Source organism: Engystomops pustulosus, chromosome 4 (assembly GCF_040894005.1).
Source record: "Engystomops pustulosus chromosome 4, aEngPut4.maternal, whole genome shotgun sequence".
Lineage (NCBI taxonomy): Eukaryota > Metazoa > Chordata > Amphibia > Anura > Leptodactylidae > Engystomops > Engystomops pustulosus.
The window spans coordinates 42,496,402-42,519,910 of NC_092414.1; the positions used below are offsets into that span (position 1 = coordinate 42,496,402).

Consider the following 23,509-nt stretch of genomic DNA (forward strand, 5'->3'; position numbering starts at 1 on the left):
AATTCTGTACTGGATTTTTTACTTTTTTTTTTTTTTGTGTTCACCGTATAGACTAATAATCCGGTTATCTTTACTCTATGGGTCGATACGATTACCGGGATACCAGACATGAATATTTTTTCTTATGTTTTACTAAATTTGCCAAATAAAACCCTAATGTGGGGAAAAATCTATCATTTTTGCATCGCCGTCTTCCAAATGGCATAACATTGTTAAGTTTTTGGCTACAGAGCTGGTTGATGGCTTGTTTTTTGCGGGACATGTTGTTCTTTGCAACAGTATCATTCTGGAGTACATATGTTTTGTTGATCACTTTTTATTGCATTTTTAGTGGGATATAATAGGTAAAAACTTTTGGCGGGTTTTTAAAGTTTTTTTTTTTTACGGCGTTCATCATATGGGTTCAATAGTTATTTAGTTTTATTCTATGGATTGTTACAGACGCTGTGATACTATATATGTGGGGTTTGTGTTATGATTTAGACTTTTTTGAGTGCCATAGGGGGGGGGGGCGATTGTGGGGTAAAGACCCCCGGAAGTCATGTTAAATGCCGCGGTCGCATTGACCGCGGCATTTAACGGGTTAAACGCCCGCGATCAGAGCCCACTACGACCGCGGGTGTTAGCCGGGGATGTCAGCGGTAGATTACCGTTGAAATCCCGTGGCTAACGATGCCGGTTCAGCTGCTATGCAGCGCTGAACCGGCATCGTCTCTGCGCAGTAACTGTACTGCGCTGAGCGCTATTCGCGGGACTCAGCGCAGTACAGCTACGGTGCAGAGCGCTAAGGGGTTAGTAAAAGTTTTATTTTCTTCGGAAATAACATACACAACACAGCAGAAATGCTGCAGCATTGTGAGTTTAGGGGTAATACCCAGTCCCTCCAGGAGCCAGTATAGAGACAGGGCCTCACCCCCACCCCACTATAGAGACAGGGCCTCCCCCCCCACCTCACTATAGAGACAGGGCCTCCACCCCACGATAAAGACAGGGCCTCCCCCACCCCCACCCCACGATAGAGACAGCCCCACCCCCCACCCCAGGATAGAAATTAGGGCCTCACCCCCACCCCAGGATAGAAATAGGGCCTCACCCCCACCCCAGTATAGACAGACACACACAGAGGGCCCTACCAAGTGCAGCAGCCGCAGAAACGCGCCATCTCAAGTGCCAGCGAGGATGCGGTGATGTCACCGTCGGAACACAGGAGCAGGCAGCTGGCATCGGGCGCCGGGACCCCGCAGGCAGCGGAACCCCGCGACCCCGCAGACATCAGTGCGCCGCGAACAAGCAGGAAGCGGGAAGCCACGCAGGCATCGGAGCGCCGGAGACAAGTAGGCAGCGGAGCGCCGGGGCCGCGCAGGCAATGGAGCGCTGGGACCTGGCAGGCATCGGAGTGCACCGGGGCTGCGCAGGTATCAGAGTGCAGGGACCCAGCAGGCATTGGGGCCCACTTTCATGAGGCTGGGGAGATGGTACGCATGCCTGAAGAGAGGGCTCTGCATGCCATAGGTTCGCCACCACTGGTCTATTTGATATAAAGTCTGGTTATTCATTCGCTTCAGACTATGAGGAGCTAGGATAAAGTTTTCTCCTTGTTTCATTGGTCCTTTCTCCATAATCCAAGCCATCAACCATGTGACTGATTGGGGCACATTTACCAAAAGTGCATTGTCCGACGATAATGCACTGTGCCATGATTCACTAAGATTGTCCGCCCGATATTATGCATGTGTTGCTTCCTTGCTCAGGACCGACAGAGTTCACTATCTTTTTAGTGGTGCATCTAAGTGCTTGGGCTTGCGACACAATTTGAAATTTAAATCCCGCGCTGAGTCCTAATCAGTGGGATCGTCCAAAATCCTGTGTGCCAAAATCCCAGTGCAGTCACTTCTTAAATACTTCTGTGTAAGCCATGTAATCCCCGAAAAATGGGAACAAAAAATGGGAAAAATGGGAGCCGCACGGCGGCACTCAAAGATTTTAAGGGCCAGCGCACCGCTGACTGGCCACTTCCGGGTTCTTATTTGAACCAGCAGCTCCCATCACTCCCCGCCGGATCTTTAGTGAGAAGAGAAAGCTTCCTAGTGTTTATTCCCATGACCATTTCTTGTTCCTGTTCCTGCTTCTGCGTTGATCTCCTGTTGTGACTCCGGACCTGACCTCTGCATCTCTGCCGCCTGCCCTTACTGCCAGCTTGTCCCTGACTCTGAGACTGCCCGACATTTGCTGCCACCGTGGGCTAATTGCACCTGTGGAACAACCTGGTGGTACCCCGCCGCAGCAAGACCATCCCACTTTGCAGCGGGCTCTGGTGAAGACCAGGTGCAACTTAGATTCCGGTCCCAGATGACGGCTAGTACCATCTCCGCGGTGGTCCAGGGGGTTCACTGACAAAGCTGTATGCAAGGGCTCCTAAGGCCATGTCCACACATATCAGACTTATTAATAATAGCAAATATTGTCTGTTTATTCCAGAGTATCAAGAGTAGGAAAACTACTACCTAAAAAACAACCTACCTGGAATCATATGTATGTGTTAATTAATTTTTTATATCTGTATACTGCTTATAAACCTGGACCTATATAAAAATATATATTGATTCATATCTAATTTCTATACAGAATTACAACAACTGTGGCTTGCAACATGGACCTTACCAAATATCCCATGGATAGGCAGACATGCAAACTTCAGCTAGAGAGCTGTAAGTATAGTTTTAATTGAATAACATTTAAACTGTTTTTAATTTATATACAAACTATGAAAAATGACATTGTGCCATTTTTTGAATTGCTCAAGGCTGCACTACAAGGTCACCCATTTATATGGATACATTTTGAGGTCTGCCATTTTGGATCCAACTTTCTTTTTCCAATGGGAAGAGGGTCATGTAACACATCAAACTTATTGAGAATCTCACAGGAAAAATAATGGTGTACTTGGTTTTAACATAACATTATTCTTTCATGAGTTATTTACAAGTTTATGACCACTTATAAAATGTGTTCAAGGTGCTTCCCATTGTGTTGTATTGTCAATGCAACCCTCTTTTCCCACTCTTGACACACTGATAGCAACACAGCAGAAGAAATGTTAGCACAGGCAGTATGCATTGTTTTGGATGGTGCACATCTTGTATCAGGAGGGTTGCATTGACAATCCAACACAATGGGAAGCACTTTGAACAGGTTTTATAAATGGTCATAAAGTTGTAAATAACTATCATCACTATCATCTAGTCACCCGTATAGTTCTCACATTCATTATTATAGGCGCTACATTGATGATCTGTTCGTTGTATGGACCGGTACACGAACAGAAGCAGAATCTGTTACTGAATACCTCAATACCAATGATTGTCGACTAACTTTTACAGAAGAGCACAGGAAAAAAATCTATTACTTTCTTAGATCTTGAATTATGCATCATGAATGGAAGGAGAACTTTCCTTACAGCCAGTACAAAAAAGTAAGGAAAAGTTGCACATTGGGGCACATTTACTTACCCGTCCCGTTGACTACCGCGATTCACTAAGATTGTGCGTCCAATTTTCCTGCATGTGTCGCTTCCCCCGCTGAGGTCCGCCGAAGTTCACCTTCTTCTTCCCGGTGCATGTGAGTGCTGATCTTGCGACACAATTTGGTTTTTAAATTTCGCAGTTTGTCCGAATCAGTTGGGTTGTTCCGATGTCCACGCCCCCTGATTTGTGTCGCATGCAAGCTGGCCCCAATGCACCACAATCCGATCACGTGCGCCAAAAACCCTTGTGCAATTCAGGGCAAAACGGAAAAAGTCGGGAAATCCGCCGAAAATGCGTTGTTCAGACCTTAGTAAATGTGCCCCATTGTTTTTAAAAAACAAGAATCAGTTCTAAAAAAATTTTTTTGGAATAAGGCTATCCAGCCCATATTTTGAAGCAGGCCTACCACAGAACCTTATCTCTTCCCCAGCAGCAATGTCGAAGAATGAATACGCAAAGAAATACGATCAGTGTGAGAATAATGAAAAATATACTTTTATCACTTGGTATAGTGATAAAACGAAAGAAAACACCAGCATTTTAAAAAAAACATTGGCACCTGTCAGTAAAAGACCATCTATTGAAGACCTGTATCCCGAAAAAACCTGTGTTAACATATAGGAGAGCTTCTACGCTGCGAGTGAGATCAAACATCACCGAGAAAAAAAGAAATTGTTATTAGAAGGTACTCCAAAAATAAGAAAATGAGGCCATAAATTATGTTTATCTTGTGCCAATATTAACCCCTTAAGGACCAGGCCCTTTTTCGTTTTTGCGTCTTTATTTTTCACACCCCACCTTCAAAAATCTATAACTTTTTTATTTTTCCATGTAGAGAGCTGTGTGATGGCTTGTTTTCTGCGTAACAAATTGCACTTCATAGTGATGGCATTTAATTGTCTATGCCATATACTGGGAAGCGGGAAAAAAATTCTGAATGCAGTGAAAATGGTGAAAAAACGCATTTGCGCCGTTTTCTTGTGGGCGTGGATTTTACGTCTTTCACTGTGCGCTTCAAATGACATGTCTAATTTATTCATTGGGTCAATACGATCACATGGATACCAAATTTGTACAGGTTTTATAATGTTTTCATACATTTACAAAAATTAAAACCTCCTGTACAAAAAAAAAAATTCTTCATTTTGCCGTCTTCTTGCGCTAATAACTTTTTCATACTTTGGTGTATGGAGCTGTGGGTGGTGTCATTTTTTGCGACTTTTGGTGACGTTTTCAATGCTTTTATTTTTAAAATTGTACAGGTCGCTTTTTATTGAATTGTTTATATTTTTCAATATGGCAAAAAAATGCCATTTGCGAATTTGAGCACTATTGTCCGTCACGGGGTTAAACGCAGTAAAAAAAAATTCTTATATTTTGATAGATCGGGCATTTTCGGACACGGCGATACCTAATGTGTTTATGATTTTTACTGTTTATTTATATTTATATCAGTTCTAGGGAAAGGGGGTTGATTTGAATTTTTAGGTTTTTTTAATATAATTTTTTATTTTTTATTTTTTTTTATTAAAATTTTTTACTATTTTTCAGACTCCCTAGGGTACTTTAACCCTAGGTTGTCTGATTGATCCTACCATATACTGCCATACTACAGTATGGCAGTATATGGGGATTTTGCACACCATCTATTTCAATGTGCAGATCGCACATTGTAATAGATGGCCTAAAACATGATAGCCTCGGATCATTGTGTGATCCGAGGCTGTCATGGCAACGGATCGCCGCTCCCCGATGACGTCACGGGGAGCGGCAATCGGAGCCAAGATGGCGGCGCCCACGTGCCGCCGGCTCGTTAATGCCGCCGGTAGCTTTGCCGGCGGCGATGAAAGGGTTAACACCCGCTATCGGTACAAGCACCGATCGCAGGTGTTAGCGACGGGTGCTTGCTTCATTGTGAAGCAAGCACCCGGCGTGTATGAAGAGGGCTCAGCCCGTGAACCCTCTTCATACTACCCCATGCGCAATAAAACGTACAGGTACGTCTTATTGCGCTATGGGGTTAATAATAACGCCACCGAAATCAAGTCAATTGTAACACAAGAAACATTCCAGATCAAATATACAATGACATGTCAAACCAGATATGTCATATCCCTAATAGAGTGTCCATGCGGCTTGCAATACTGTATGTCGGTTGGACAATCCAACAACTACATGACCGCATCACAAGTCACAGAGGGAATATTAAAAAAGGTTTTTTTAAAAAACGGGTTATCAAAACACTTTGCCATGAAACATAAAAAAAATGTAAAACTAATGATTAACAGCTCTATAGATTACATCAATGAGAATATAACCAATAGACACCAGACGTTATGTAGGAGAGAAGTTTATTGGATCTATAAATTACACACCTTCAGTCCAGAGGGCCTAAATGAAATCTCTAAAGCAAAAGTGTAATCTTATATCCACCGGACACGGTAATTTTCTATATACCAGATACGAGAATACCATCGACACATTAGATGTATCTTCCTATTACCTTTTTTCTGCTCCTCCTTCACTCCTGTAGCCATATAAGGCCCATCAGCGTTTTAGCGTTATCTTTGAACGATATATTTTTTGACCACTCTCTGCTTCTGTAGCCTTAAGCGATCTACAACCGTTCCATCGGTATGTGAAAGCCGCCATAATGGATTCATGCGTTCCATTTATGTTAATGGTATCATGAACTACTTATCACTGTTATGTATTATGGACTATTAACAATGATTTTAGATATATATATATTGAAAGGGATTTTTATTCAGGGCCCCAACAGCCCTCTTGATTTTGTAAGGTGATTCCTAATTAACGCTTTGAGGGAGGATGAGATAGCTGCTGGCAGCAAGATGACAGAGTAGAACACTGCAGCTGCACTCAAATCACACTGTTTATTTTTAAAAAAAAACACTTTCACGGAATGTACAGAGAGTGGCTCCAGAAGCTTCTTGATAACCAAAACAAATAAAAAGAAAACATAGAAGCCAAAAGACAGTAAAATGCAAGGAGAATAAGAAAGGCAAACAACAGTTTAAATAAAATAGCTGAATTAAAACATTTAACTCTATAGCTTCTGAGTGGGCAACATACCCCCCTCCCAGGCCAGACCTAAAATGGCGTCTGTTTGGTTCTCTTGGTCAAGATGGCCACCGTAGTGGAATATACACTCACCGGCCACTTTATTAGGTACACCATGCTAGTAATGGGTTGGACCCCCTTTTGCCTTCAGAACTGGCTCAATTCTTCGTGGCATAGATTCAACAAGGTGCTGGAAGCATTCCTCAGAGATTTTGGTCCATATTGACATGATGGCATCACACAGTTGCCGCAGATTTGTCGGCTGCACATCCATGATGCGAATCTCCCGTTCCACCACATCCCAAAGATGCTCTATTGGATTGAGATCTGGTGACTGTGAAGGCCATTTGAGTACAGTGAATCCATTGTCATGTTCAAGAAACCAGTCTGAGATGATTCCAGCTTTATGACATGGCGCATTATCCTGCTGAAAGTAGCCATCAGATGTTGGGTACATTGTGGTCATAAAGGGATGGACATGGTCAGCAACAATACTCAGGTAGGCTGTGGCGTTGCAACGATGCTCAATTGGTACCAAGGGGCCCAAAGAGTGCCAAGAAAATATTCCCCACACCATGACACCACCACCACCAGCCTGAACCGTTGATACAAGGCAGGATGGATCCATGCTTTCATGTTGTTGACGCCAAATTCTGAATGTCGCAGCAGAAATCGAGACTCATCCGACCAGGCAACGTTTTTCCAATCTTCTACTGTCCAATTTCGATGAGCTTGTGCAAATTGTAGCCTCAGTTTCCTGTTCTTAGCTGAAAGGAGTGGCACCCGGTGTGGTCTTCTGCTGCTGTAGCCCATCTGCCTCAAAGTTCGACGTACTGTGCGTTCAGAGATGCTCTTCTGCCTACCTTGGTTGTAACGGGCGGTGATTTGAGTCACTGTTGCCTTTCTATCAGCTCAAACCAGTCTGCCCATTCTCCTCTGACCTCTGGCATCAACAAGTCATTTCTGCCCACAGAACTGCCGCTCACTGGATGTTTTTTCTTTTTTGGACCATTCTCTGTAGACCCTAGAGATTGTTGTGAGTGAAAATCCCAGTAGATCAGCAGTTTCTGAAATACTCAGACCAGCCCTTCTGGCACCAACAACCATGCCACGTTCAAAGGCACTCAAACCACCTTTCTTCCCCATACTGATGTTCGGTTTGAACTGCAGGAGATTGTCTTGACCATGTCTACATGCCTAAATGCACCGAGTTGCCGCCATGTGATTGGCTGATTAGAAATTAAGTGTTAACGAGCAGTTGGACAGGTGTACCTAATAAAGTGGCCGGTGAGTGTATATATGTATCATGTATTTGTCCAATTTAGAATACTTAAGTTGTTGAATTAAGTTGTCTGAAAGAAGCTTTTTTTCTCTTTTTTTTCCTCTTTTTTTCAATACGTTACATCATTTCCGGGCTTTTATTAGAAAAACATTGTAACTATATGTATATTAATTGACCTGATGAGGCGCCCAGTGATAGGTGCAATACGCGTTGTCCATCTTTTATTATTTTATCCTACATGTACCTTTTAATCCAGATACTACATAGATTAACTTTTACAGCTATTTAGCTTTTTGATTACTCGGGTGTGCCCCGTGGTAAGTTCCTTTCTTCAACCTGGGATCAACTGAGAAGTCCTTCTCTGATTACCCTAGATATATCTTGGTATGCCTGTGGTGGCTAATGGGCTGAAAGCTGCTTGTTTGGAAACAAAAAGCTTTGTGCTTTTTTCCTGAACATGACCCCAGGTCCTGAATAGTGACGTGTGTTGGGGCTCCAGGTCCGTGGGTGCCGAAACGGTGCATTTCAGGTTCGCTCAACACTACTCACCTGTCTAATATTGATGACCTAGCTTATTTTTAAACATTATAAATAAAAATCCTCCTTAGGTGTAAGTCTAATGCTTACTGGAGTTAAATATTCATTTTATTGCATATATACTAGCTGCTTGCTACGCCTTAAACCCAATAAGGAGCCAATACAACCACAATCATGGGGCTGGTGTATCTAGCCCTGAATACCATAATGTAGGCACCAAAAAGTCTCAAAATGGAGCTTTACACCTTTTTGGGCAAAAGTTTTTGTGACATTTTAAAGTTTTATGCAACATATGCAACTCAATTGGGTGGGTAAAGTGGCTGTGATTTAAGTCTACACACCGCATTTTATTATTAACCCCTTCCCAACGAGTCCCTTTTTCATTTTTTTTGCGTTTCTATTTTTTAACTCCCCATGTACTGGGAAGCGGGAAAGTTCCAAATACAGTGACAATGGTGAAAAATGGGCTTGGATTTTACGGCTTTCACTGTGCGTCCCAAATTACATTTCTATTTCATTCTTTGGGCTGGTGCAATCCTGGGGATACCAAATTGTATAGATTTTTATAATGATTTCATACATTAATAAAATTTTTTTTGAACTGTACAACCTTTTGATCACTTTTTATTGAATGTTTTGTATCTTTCAAAATGGCAAAAAATTATTTTGTACTTTGGGCACTATTTCCTGTTACAGGGTTAAACGCCAAGAATAACCATTAATATATTTTAATAGATTGGACATTTTGGGACGCAGTGATACCTAACATGTTTATGATTTTTACTGTTAATTTATACTTTTTATTTTTTTTACTATTTTTTAGACCCCCTTAGGTACTTCAACCCTAGGTTGTCTGATCGATCCTACGATATACTGCCATACTATTGCACGTCAGTACATGGGGATTTTCCACATCATTCATTATCCTCATCATCCATTGTAATGAATGGGTTAAAACCAGACAGCCTCGGTCTGGACCCGCCAATGCACGACCACAATTTGAATGCCTTTGCCAGCTTTGCCGGAGGCATTTACAGGCTTAACACCTGCGATCAGTCTCCATTAACACCTATGAAGCTCGGAGCCCCCTGGGCTCATTTGCATAATTTTAAAAGCCCTTTTTTAAAAACCAGGGCTTAAGAAGCTAAAGAAGAGCAGATCCTGCTAGAGGGGCTAGAGGCTAGAGGGGCGTGACACAAGTATGTCAGTTTACATTCCTTTATCATGGTGGTAGATGTCCTTTAACATCGGGGGTGCGCACACACTTCTGTCAAACTTTGCGTGTTAAATGTGGGGTACACTCATTTCAGTGGCAAAATTTGTGAAGAATAATGCCAATGCGACACAAAAGGGTTGTGTGTGGACATTCCTTAAAAACATAGCGGCTCCTGTGCTGTAGTTACATCCCTGCATTAAATATTACTTGTTGATGCAAAATACCTATGTAAAAAGTCAGTGCCACTACAGTATACAGTAAACTACAGTAATGATAATTAAAGTTTATACACAAGCATTTTATAGCTTTTCCGCAGCATTGACTGTACTATATATGCATTATGTACACAGGCATTCTAAATACAACTATTATACAGTATGATATGAGGCTCCACCGGAGCCTGACCTCAGTGTCGGGGCCGATAGATTCCCAGGGACTTGAGTGGCTGGCTGTAGTGTGGCCTAGCACCAGAATATGCCACGGTGGCTTTGGTCCACACCCGTGGAGGGGGAGGCCTCAGTATAGTGATGTATAGAGATTTGTGTGGTAATAGATCCACAGGCAGATGATAAAGTCTCTTACAGTCTCACGAATTTTAAGCGTACGTCAGCCCTAGTCCAGTGGTTATGGGCTGGCTAGTAGCAGCCCAGATTGTTGCTTCTGCTTTGGCAGCAAGGTGGCAGTGGCTGTGGTTTTAGCATACAGAGATGCCGAAATGCAGACACAAAGGTAGAAAGACACTGAAAGACTGAGTTGCTAGACCCAGAGCTCCAATTTGTAAACTTTTGCAGAGCTAATTTCAAAGCATGGTGAGCCCCAAACAAGCATGCCCAATCACCAGATACTATTAGTGTTAATTTGTAGTGTGTTAGCCATGGAGAGCAGAAGGAGAGTGAAGAAATCCGGCAATAACTTTTAGAGGCTAACTGAGTATATTTGATGGTGAGCTTTCAAGAATACTAGTTCTCTTCGTCAGACATGATGTTATGCATGAAACAGAAAATTCACAGCATTTTATACATACTAGGCAGTGATCATCAAAGGATATTTACCCCATCCCGATGCGGGCCGTACTAGTACAGCACGTGCCGGGTCCCGGTGCATGGAGAGGCTCTACCGAGCCCTCTCCGTAGCCGGTAAGTCTTTGCTGCATATTGCAGCAAAGGCTTACCGGTAACACCCACGATCGGTGCTAGCCCATGCATCGCCATCTTTCCGAGGATCGCCGCTCCCCGTGACGTCATCACTGAGCGGCGATCTGCCGATGTGACAGCCTTCCGAAGACCTGAGGCTGTCTCGTTTTAACCCATTTATTACAATGTGCTAATTGCACATTGTAATGAACGAGGAGGAAAATCCCATATACTGCCATACAGTAGTATGGCAGCATATGATAGGATCGATCAGACAACCTAGGGTTAAAGTAAAAAAGTAAAAAAAAGTTTAAAAAAAATAATAATAAAAAAAATAAAAATTCAAATCACCCCCCCTTTCCCTAGAACTGATATAAATATTAATAAACAGTAAAAATCATAAACACATTAGGTATCGCTGCGTCTGAAAATGCCCGATTTATCAAAACATAATAAAAAAATTTCACTGCGTTTAACACCGTAACGGAAAATAGAGCCCAAAGTTGAAAATGGCACTTTTTTGCCATTTTGAAAAATATTTAAAAAAATCAATAAAAAGTGATCAAAAGGTTGCACTGTCCTAAAAATGATAGCAATGAAAACGCCATCAAAAGTTGCAAAAAATGACACCACCCACAGCTCCGTACACCAAATTATGTAAAAGTTATTGGCGCCAGAAGATGGCAAAATAAAAAAAAAAAAAATTTGTACAGGAGGTTTTAAGTTTTGTAACTGTATGAAAACATTATAAAACCTATACAAATTTGGTATCCCCCTAATTGTACCAACCCAAAGAATAAAGTAGACTTGTCATTTGGGGCGCTCAGTGAAAGCTGTAAAATCCAAGCCCACAAGAAAACGGTACAAATGCGTTTTTTCACCATTTTCACTGCGTATGTGGGAAAATTAAAAAGTTATAGATTTTTGAAGGTGGTGAGTGATAAATGGAAGTCAAAAAATTAAAAATGGCCAGGTCATTGAGGGGTTAAAAAAATCTTTAAAACAACAGATAAGTACAGGGACATCTTATTTATGACAGGATGGCAATAAACACACTAAAAACCTTTGAGACACAAGAGCTCTGGTTCTTATCTGCTTGTGACCTCCAGGTCAGAGGTAGGAGGTCATGAAGTTGGCATAAATGTTAAGACAACTTTGTATGGTGTTGAAACTCTGCATTAATTTATACTCCCATTCCTTCCTTTTCCTCTGTGTCTTTAATGTCCCATTAAAATCCACAAATCTTCCATAGTGTGGTCCAGTGTGGTTGGACACATAATAAGGTATACCGCATTGAAAGACCTGCAGGAAAAGGTCCCCTTGATCTCATGTACCTACCTGTGCGAATGTGCTGGCACGTTTTACACCTGCTTTGCTTCACAAGGGAAACCTGGTCTATATATATATATATATATATATATATATATATATATATGTATATACATATATGTATATACATATGGCCCATGTCCCCCTGATGAAGCCAGTGAAAAACATGGCAAAAAACACTGGCAAAACATGTTGGGGGCCAATAGAGCTTTGTATTTTAACTACAATCATGGCCAAAAGTTTTTAGTCAATAAACATTTATTGGAAAGTACAAGACAAATCATACAAAGAGCATTATCTGAACAATCCAAAAACAATAACAATAACATGGCATTGTGGTGGTTAAATGGTGTAGTAACTTGTATCGCTGAACTACCTGCCTTGTGTGGCATGAGAATTGTACCACTTAAAATAAGTGGATTGCGACTGTCAGTTCAATGTTGCCTTAAAGGGGTATTCTCATCTGGGCATTCACATTCAGTTTCATTTATCTGCCATATATAAACATTTCTTCAATTGGATGTTATTAAACAAAATGTTCCTGTGTGAAGATAATTTCTCATAAATGTAGTCATCTTGTCCCTTAGAAACGAGATGGCTTCCGCGGATACGACCACATCACTTTTTGGCAGCACTGGCCAGACATGCGCTATTGAGTCCTGCCTGATCACCTGGCTTCAGTGTTCATTACCACAGGATGGCATTACCTCCCGGACATTTCATATACAAGAACTTTTTTGTTCATTTGTGCAATCCCTCCAGCAGAGGTGGTCGTATCCGGGGACACAATCCTGTTTCTAAGAGACCATATTAATACATTTATGAGAAATTATCTTCACACGAGAACATTTTTTTAATAACATCTAATTGAAGAAATGTTTATATATGGCAGATTAATGGAACAGAATGTGAGTGCCCAAACGAGAATACCCCTTTAAGAAAATCTCATGGCCTCATAGCAATTACATTACAGAAATACAAGTGCAATCGTATTATGAGTAACAAAAGCTTTTATTAACAGAATGAATCAATGCAACAAGCCAATATTTGCAGTGTTGACCCTTCTTCTTCAGGACCCCTGCAATTCTCCCTGGCAGCTCTCAATCAACTTCTGGACCAAATCCTGACTGATAGCAGTCCATTCTTGCACAATCAATGCTTGCATTTTGTCACACTTTGGTTTTTGTTTGTCCACCAGTCCCCTGATGATTGACCACACATTTTCAATGGGATTAAGATCTGGGGAGTTTCCAGGCCATGGACCCAAAATCTCTGTTTTGTTCCCTGAGCCATTTAGTTATCACCTTTGCTTTATGGCAAAGTGCTCCATCATGCTGGAAAAGGCATTGTTGATCACCAAACTGCTCTTGGACGGTTGGGAGAAGTTGCTCTTGGAGGACATTCTGGTACCATTCTTTATTCATGGATGTGTTTTTAGGCAAGACTGTGAGAGAGCCAATTCCCTTGGCTGAGAAGCAACCCCACACATGAATGGTAGCAGGATGCTTTACAGTTGGCATGAGACAAGACAGGTGGTATCGCTCACCATGTCTTCTCCGAACAAGCTGTTTTCCAGATGTTTCAAACATCGGAAAGGGGATTTATCAGAGAAAATTATGGAGCAATCACTGAAACTATGTTAGCTGCTGCTTTTAAGGCAGGCTTGCAATGAAGTTGAAATGTGTTTTGGGGGAAAAAGTTAATTTTCTAGGCAAATATTGACTTTGCAATAAATTGCTGTTAAGCTGATCACTCTTTATAACATTCTGGAGTACATGCAAATTGCCATTATAAAACCTGATGCAGTAGACTTTGTAAAAATTAACTTTTGTATCATTCTCAAAACTTTTGGCCATGACTGTACAATATGAGTGTGAAAGAGAAATGACATAGCAGCTGATGTAAAACTCCGAACTGCAGTTGTAGTTAGGTGCAAATAAGGCAGGATAGCCTACTAGTGACAAAACAGTTGTGTGTACTAGATAGAGCACAAACTATTAGTGACAATCAGTTGTTCACACTAAACAGTGGATACGTATGAAATCTATCAATCTATTAGTGGCCAAACATTGTTCACTTCTTTGCTAACAATACTGACACCTAGTGACTACACAAAAATTAAACTCACCCACCACTATAAACCAACAGGAATAGACCCTAATATAGGTCTATATAATAAATTAAACCCTTTTAGTAACAACTGAATCAATTCCACACAAATATTGTGTTTTTAAATCTTTATTTACACAAAAAAAATATTTTATTAACGATACATTAAAAGTTATGTTTTATCAAGTACTTGGAAATAGGACTATTCATATTTGCCTTTGGCAATTTTCTGTAAAATGTGCCAGTACTTCTGTCCTTAAATTCTGCTAGTAATTATCAGAGGAACTCTGTAATTACAAAGGTAGGATATCTTAATAGTAGCATGGGGAAGCTGGACGAACTCCCCCAAGCCAACTAGGAGACTTGATGGAGAGAACCCGTCCAGCTGGATATTACAGATATATGATATAATATGAAAAATATAAAGTGAAAATTTCCTACCCTAACTTCTACAATAGCAGTAGAGGCAAGTCCCCAGGCTCAAGAACACCAATCTACAGATGGCTAGTTACAAACAGACCTAGTTGGATGGATGCTGGTAATTTACCAAAATCTAAAGCTTAAAGGGGTATTCTCATCTGGAATTCACATTCAGTTTCATTTATCTGCCATATATAAACATTTCTTCAATTGGATGTTATTAAAAAAAATGTTCCTGTGTGAAGATAATTTCTCATAAATGTAGTCATCTTGTCCCTTAGAAACGAGATGGCTTCCGCGGATACGACCACATCACATTTTGGCAGCACTGGCCAGACATGCACTATTGAGTCCTGCCTGACCACCTGGCTTCAGTGTTCATTACCACAGGATGGCAGTGGGACATGCAGTAACTCCCGGACATTTCATATACAAGAACTTTTTTGTTTATTTGTGCAATCCCTCCAGCAGAGGTGGTCGTATCCGGGGACACAATCTTGTTTCTAAGGGACCATATTACTACATTTATGAGAAATTATCTTCACACGAGAAAATTTTTTTTATTAACATCTAATTGGCAGATTAATATGGCAGATTAATGGAACAGAATGTGAGTGCCCAGACGAGAATACCCCTTTAAGCTTGCCGTTTACACTGCTGTAAGAAATACACAGCTTATCACTGTATATGTAACTGACACTACACATGCTTATGCTGTCTCACAAACTAGTAGGTCAGTCAGTGACTCAAAGGTGGCAATGGATACATTACAGGTGATGATCTGCTCCATCAGGAAGTGATTTTATAACAAATATAAGTCATTTTTATCGGAAAATAATTAAATAAAAAAAAAAGTAAAAAAAAACCACACAGAAATAGTCACCGGCGCTCCTCTTCATTCCGATCTTGTCTTGTCGTCTTTAATGTTGACGCACCACTGGGAACACCTAGAAAAAGACTTATAATTAGCAGGGCAAAGCACATGGAGAAGAACGTTAATTATCTGCATGCTGGGAGAAGGAGGTATCGAGGGCATGCATAATTAGCAGTCCATAGTGCCGGACAATTTGTCTGCTGATTAGTTAGCTAAGTATTTTTTCTAGGTGATCCTGTTGTGTCAACATTAACCTCTTACCAACATGTGATGTAATGGTACGTCACATGCCTGGTGCGGGTGGATGGAGAGGGCTCAGCCCTGATCTCCGTTGGCATGGGGGCGCCATCTTGCCTAGGATCGTCGCTCCTCGTGACATCATCGGGGAGCAGCGATCCATCGCTATTACAGCCTCAGGTCTTCTGAAGACCCAAGCTTGCCTCGGTTTAACCCTTTCATTACAATGTCTGATCAATGTGCGATCATACTGTAGTATGGCAGTATATTATAGGATCGTTCAGACAACCTAGGGTTAAAGTACCCTAGGGAGTTTGAAAAATAGTAAAAATAAAATAAAAGAAAATTATAATAAACAACAAAGAATAAAAATTCAAATTACCCCCCTTTCCCTAGAACTGATTTAAAGGGAACCTGTCACCGCTGTTCCAAAAAAATGAAACTAAGACAGGTTCCCATAGAGCCCTTTAGTCCTAAGGGCACCCATTTATCAACTAACACTGGCGATGCATAAAACAGCAAAAAATCACATTTTATTCTGTACCTGGTAACCAGGGAGAACCCAGCGAGTCCACGTGGGAGGATCACCGCGGCTCGAGTCCTCGCCCTCCTCTGTGCACATCAGCCAGCGCACTCCCCCTGTATGATTTTTCCGACATCGCACAGCCGAGTTCCGCGCACGCGCACTGGCTGCTCTCAGCTGTGTCACTGCTTATCAGCGAGCAGGAAGCCAGGGAGCCGCGTGACGTAGGAAAGATAGAGGCGTGCTCTGGCCGATGTGCACAGAGGAGGGCGAGGACTCGAGCCGCGGTGATCCTCCCACGTGGACTCGCTGGGTTCTCCCTGGTTACCAGGTACAGAATAAAATGTGATTTTTTTGCTTTTCTATGCATCGCTAGTGTTAGTTGATAAATGGGTGCCCTTAGAACTAAAGGGCTCTATGGAAACCTGTCTTAGTTTCATTTTTTTGGAACAACGGTGACAGGTTCCCTTTAACCCCTTAAGGACGCAAGGTTTTTCGGCTCATTTCTCGCTCTCCAACTTCAAAAATCCATAACTTTTCCATTTACGTGTACAGACCTGTGTGACGGCTTATTTTGTGCGTAACAAATTTTATTTTCCCATAATGTTATTTATTTTAACATGCCGTGTACTGCGAAGCTGAAAAAAAATTCAAAATGTGGAAAAATTTAAAAAAACGTTCTTGTGGGCTCAGTTTTTACGACTTTCACTCTTCGCTCCAAATAACACGCCAACTTTATTCTTTGGTTCGGTGCGATCGCGGTGATTTCAAATTTATATAGGTTTTATTGTGTTTTAATACATTTTCAAAAATTAAACGAATGTGTACAAAAAAGAAAAATTTTTTTTGCCATCTTCTGACGCTAATAACTTTTTCATACTTTGGCATATAGAGATGTGTGAGGGGTCATTTTTTGCGAAATGAGGCGACGTTTTCATTGCTACCATTTTGAAGTCTGTGCGACATTTTGATCATTTTTATTACATTTTTTATGTAACCATTTTGGTGCACATAACTTTTTTTTGATCACTTTTTGGAACATTTTTGTGAAGGGATTTTATGAAAATTTACATTTTTTGGCGAGTTTTTCGCGTTTTGTTATTACGGCGTTCACCGTACGGGTCCAATAATGTTTCTGACTTATTGTACAGATTGTTACGGACGCGGCGATACCAAATATGTGGGGTATTTCGGAAATTTTCAGGTTTTTTCACTTTATTAGATGTGTATAGGGAATGTTTGTGTTTAGGGGGACTTTAACTTTATTTAATTAATTATTTTTATTCAAAAGTGTGTTATTAGTGTTTTTTTACCTTTTTTCTTTACTTTTACAGGTTAGCTTAAACAAGTGATCCATTGATCACTTGTTCAAGCTATTCTTCACCTAATACAGTGTAATACAGATGTATTACACTGTATTATGTGACACACTGGAGCCGGCGCCAGAAGCTTGACGTACTATTACTGCATTTTGCGGGAACGCACCTCCCGCCATGCAGTAATAGTACGTCAAATGTCGGGAAGGGGTTAAACTTTTTTTTTTTCATTTTTTTTTCACTATTTTTTAGACCATCTAGGGTACATTAACCCTAGATAGTCAGATCGCTCTTACCATATACTGCAATACTTCTGTATTGCAATATATGGCATTTTTGCAGCACATTCATTACAATGAGCCACTGGCTCATTGTAACGAATCTGCAGATGCCAGATAGTCTCAGGTAAACGAAGACCCGAGGCTACCATGGCAACCGATCGCGCGCCGCCGTCTTTTAAACGCCGCTGGCGTTGAAAGGGTTAATAGCCGCGATCGGTGCAAGCACCGACTGCGGTTATTAGCGGTGGGGGTTTGCTGCAATATGCAACAACCCCCACCTCTGTATGAAGAGGACTCAGCCCGTGAGCCCTCTTCATACATCCCTTATACCTCTGCGTCGTAGAGCACGGCGCAGAGCGTTAAGGGGTTAAAAATGAATAAACAGTAAAAATCATCAACACATTAGGTATCACTGCGTCCAAAAATGCCCGATCTATCAAAATATAATAACAGTTTTTCACAGCATTTAACCCGTAATGGAAAATAGCGCCCAAAGTCGAAAATGGCTCTTTTTTTGTCAATTTGAAAAACAAAAAATTCATTGAAAAGTGATCAAAAGGTCGTACAGTCTTTAACTCCTTAAGGACGCAGCCATTTTACAGCTTAAGGCTCAGCCCCATTTTTTGGATTCTGACTTGCGTCACTTTTGAACACTTTTACTTATCAAAGCGATTCTGAGATTGTTGTTTCCCCGCATGTTGTACTTCATTTTAATGGTAAATGTTGGATGATAAGTTTTGCGTTTATTTTCCAAAAAAAGAAAAAATGCTGAATTTTTTGAAAAATTTCACTTTTTTGACATTTGAAATCATTACATTTTCAGGTAGATAGATTTACCATCTAAATAAGTTGCTTGAGATCTTCATAGTAATTGAATACAAAATGAAGGTGAAATTTAGAATAGTAAAATTTTGTCGGTTATACGTTCATTTAGCCCTAAAATGTACACATTTCCAAAAGATAAAAATACAAAACTCACCATACAATTTGTTCTGCAGTTTCTCCCGAGTACAGAGACCCCCCACATGTGGCCGTTACTTGTTTTATGGGTGCACAGCGAGGCGCAGAAGGCAAGGATGGACCTGCATCTGCCAGGATTTTAGTTTCCTCATTGGTCACTTTTGTAGGCTATAACATTTTTGCTTTTTCGTTATTGGGGCCATGTAACGGCGGGATGAGATGCTTTTTTACAATGTTACCATTTTGGGATTGGTATCCCCTATTGTTGAAAATTTAGGAACTTTTTTTTTAGGATAGAAAAGCTTCAATTCTGTAATGGATTTTTTACTTTTTTTTTGGGTGTTCACTATATAGCCTAATAATCATGTTATCTTTATTCTATGGGTCAATATGATTATGGGGATACCAAACATGAATATTTTTTCTTACGTTTTACTAAATTTGTCAAATAAAACCCTAATGTGGGAAAAATCTAGCATTGGCACAACATTTTTAACTTTTTGGCTACGGAGCTGGTCAATGGCTTGTTTTTTGCGGGACATGTTGTACTTATCGACTGTATCATTCTGAAGTACATTTGTTTTTTTGATCACTTTTTATTGCATTTTTTGTGGGATTGAATAAGTAAAAATCATAATTTTTTGAGGGATTTTAGCAATTTTTTTTTACGGTGTTCAATAATGATTTACTTTTATTCTACGGGTTGTTACGGATGCGTTGAAACTACATATGTGGGGTTTGTGTCATGATTTAGACTTTTTTTGTGTTACCGTATATACTCGTGTATAAGCCGAGTTTTTCAGCACAAAAAATGTGCTGAAAAACCTCACCTCGGCTTATACACGAGTCAAGTAAAAATAAAAAAACGTAGTACTCACCCTCCGGTGTCCGGATCGATGGCGCGGGTCCCGATCGATGGCAGGCTGTATACCACATGGGGGCAGGCTGTATACCACATGGGGGCAGGCTGTATACCACATGAGGACTGGCTGTATACCACATGAGGACTGGCTGTATACCACATGGGGACAGGCTGTATACCACATGGGGACTGGCTGTATACCACATGAGGACTGGCTGTATACTACATGGGGGCTGGCTAGCTGTATACTACTGTATACTAGCTGGCTATACTGTATAAGCCGAGGGGCTTATACTCGAGTCAATAGGTTTTCCCCGTTTTTGGTGGTAAAATGAGGGGTCTCGGCTTATACTCGGGTCGGCTTATACTCGAGTTTATACGGTATATGTCTCTTTATATATACAGGGGGCTTATGGGCATTTTTATTGATTTATTACTTTATTTTTTTAGTGAAAAACATTTTTTTTACTTTTTTACTTGTTCCACCATGCAACATGAACAAGCAATCATCTGATTGCTTGTAAATGATAATACTCTGTGATACTATTGTATTACAGTGTATTAGCTCATGCATAGGCTGACACTCTGCCTGTACGTCATCGACAGTGATAGCCGTAAAATCCAAGCCCACAAGAAAACAACGCAAATGCATTTTTTCACCATTTTCACTTTATTTGGAATTTTTTTTCACACGGAATGGAATATTACATTTTGAGCTAATTGTTACGCAGAAAACATGCCATAAAATAGCTCTGTATATGGAAAAATTAAAAAGTTATAGATTTTTGAAGGTGGGGAGTGAAAAATGAAAACGCAAAAACAAAAAAGGGCCGCAGCAGGTCATTGTTATTTTTCATTTTCTTACAGCCACCTTCATTTATATACAGCCCATAATGATTTTACATACAGTATATACATATATTGCACTCCCTCTAATTTATTTCTACACAGGCTTCCTCTAATTTAGTTGTATATAGCCTCCCCCTAATTTGTTTATAAAGGCATCTGTATACAGTCCTTCATATACAACAATCCAAATAAACTAAACACAGCTCAAATAGTTGACTTAAAATCTGTCCCCTATATACAGCCCCCAACAAGTTTAATTACATACAGTACTTCATATACAGCCCATATATACAGATACCCCCAAGTTCTATACAGCCCCACCATATGAGTATCCAGCTCCAATGTTCAGATAACCCACAATGTATATTATATATGCAATCCTAGTATACATATACTCCACCTGTTACATTATATACAGCCCCCCATATTAGCATTCAGCCACAATTTCCAGATACCCCCCCCCCAGTATTATCATAAACCACATATTAGTATCCACCTTCCATGTACAGATTCTCCCCCAATTATGTTCTATATAGCTCTATAATGCAGATGCTACCCAAGGTATTTTATATACAGACAGGGCTGCCACTAGGAATATTGGGGCTGTTGACTGACGAGGTTTTGGGCCCACCCCCCACACTTCAGTTTCCCATCTTATACTATTATGCCACATTGCATATAGGTGATTCATAAATTCATTCTCGTATATATAGTTCCTTGGAATGAATTAAAGTACAGTGCCCCCAATTTATTACATATACTGCACCTCCTAATTAAGGGTGTTTTAATATAACATAAAGTGCAAATGCATTTAGAAGGCTATACAGTATATACTGTATGTAGCACAGCACATGCCCCCCAGTAGATAGGTAGGTAGCTAGCGCAGCACAGCTCCCTCAGAAAAAATAAGAGGAGCTTCTCTCAATAATAAATAACATCGTTTTCACCTATTATAATCCACATCTGCTTTTGGCTTCAAATACTGCATCTGAAAAACTGAACATGTGAATGCACACTCATAGAGCATGCTCCTGGTTCTTCTGGCTGGACATCATATTTGGTTTCTGAAAGTCTTCCTTCTGCACAACCCCCTGTTAAAGTATTTGAAGGATCTGATTTTGAGACAGACGGAATAAGAATTGAATTGTGGATCCTTTATTTGATATTTGTGGTGTCCAAAAAAGGGGATTGTCATTTTCTTATGTCGGCTTACACTATTCTCACTGCTCCAGACCTGAGAATAGGCAGGGAGGAGGGGTAGGCATACTACTCCCTCCATGATGCACTTTCCAGGTCATTCCTCCTGTACTCTCTCTTACTTTCCCATCTTTTGATGTTCACACCCTCAGACTTTTCCACCCAGTCTCCCTTTGTGTGGCTGTAGAATACCGTCCTCCCGGCTTAACCTATCAGTTCCTTGACCACTTTGCCTCTTGGCTCCCTCACTTTCTATCCTTTGAGCTTCCAACCATCATCATGGGAGACTTCAACATCCCTGTTAACACTCCCATTTCTCCTCTAGGTCTTTCGCTATAATCATATTGTCCGAAGCACGCTAGATAAGATGGCACCACTGACTATCCGAAAGTTTCAACACAGACGCAGGGAACCTTGGCACACCAAACTAATTTGTTTCCTTTGGCAGTGCTCCAAGATTGCTGAACACCTGTGGACAAAATAGCGCACATCTGCAGACTTTTTACACATCAAATTTATGCTAAAAACCTATAACTCTGCCCTTCACCTTGCTAAACAGGTCTATTTTAATTATCTAATATCCTCTCTTTCTGACAACCCCAAAAGAATCTTTGATACTCTTCACTCCTTACTAACACCAAAGGTGCAGCCACCTGTCACAGACCTTGGAAAATAATTGCTCAATCCACTCACCCCACTAATCCCCTTCCCTCCTGTACCTTACCGTGTTCGCTCTCTTCCTTTGAACCAGTCACAGAGGAAGAAGTTTCCAGACTCCTTTCCTCTGCTCTACCCACTACCTGCATCAGTGATCCCATCCCCTCACATCTTGTACAATGTCTCTGCCCAGCAGTCACTTCTCACCTCACTAAAATCTTCAACCTCTCTCTCTTCTGGTGTCATCCCCTCTTCTTTCAAGCATGCTGTTGTTGCCCCTTTACTAAAGAAACCTTCACTGAACCAATCCAATGCTACTAACTACAGACCAGTTTCTAACCTCCCTTTCGTCTCCAAACTCCTGGAATGCCTGGTTTATTCTCAACTAAACCATTATCTCTCGGCTAACTCCTTCCTGGACCCCCTAAAATCTGGTTTCCGCTCTATGCACTCCACTGAAACTGCTCTTTCTAAAGTCTCCAATGATCTCCTCCCTGCAAAATCCAAAGGTGACTATTCACTCCTCATTCTTCTGGATCTCTTGGCAGTATTCGATACTGTGGACCACCAGCTTCTACTCAGGAGGCTTCGCTCCATTGGCCTGAAGGACACTGCACTCTCTTGTTTTTCTTCCTATCTCTCTGACCGCGCTTTCAGTGTCTCCTTTTCTGGATCTTTCTCTTCTCATCTTCCTCTTACTGTTGGGGTTCCTCAGGGCTCAGTCCTAGGTCCTCTTCTCTTCTCCCTCTATACTGCCCCCATTGGACAAACCATCAGTAGATTTGGTTTCCAGTATAATCTCTATGCTGATGACATCTATCTATATACTTCTGCATGTAAAATCACCCCTGCCTTAATCCTGAGCACTAGTGAATGTCTCCCTGACATCTCTAACATCATGTCCTCTCTCTTCTTGAAACTTAAGCTTTCTAAGACTGAACTTATTGGGGCAGATTTACTTACCTGGTCCTGTCGCGATCCCTGAGGTGCATTCTCCGACGAGGATGAAGTCCGGTGCAATACTTGAAAATCCTTTGTCCATTTTCCTGCATCTGTCGCGTCCCCCGCTGAGGTCCGCCGGAGTTCACCTTCTTCTTCCCGGTGTATGTGATTGCATTGTCT

The 23,509-nt window shown here is 41.0% G+C and overlaps 1 protein-coding gene across 4 annotated transcripts in view; it reads left to right on the plus strand.

Moving 5' to 3' along the window:
* Positions 1 to 23,509, plus strand: part of LOC140126389 (gamma-aminobutyric acid receptor subunit pi-like) — a 234,286-nt gene that overhangs the window by 114,727 nt on the left and 96,050 nt on the right. For all 4 annotated transcript variants that reach the window (XM_072145792.1, XM_072145796.1, XM_072145794.1 and 1 more), the window contains one exon: positions 2,626 to 2,708. In XM_072145792.1, the coding sequence (XP_072001893.1) occupies positions 2,626 to 2,708 (83 nt within the window). The remainder of the gene's footprint in view (positions 1 to 2,625; positions 2,709 to 23,509) is intronic.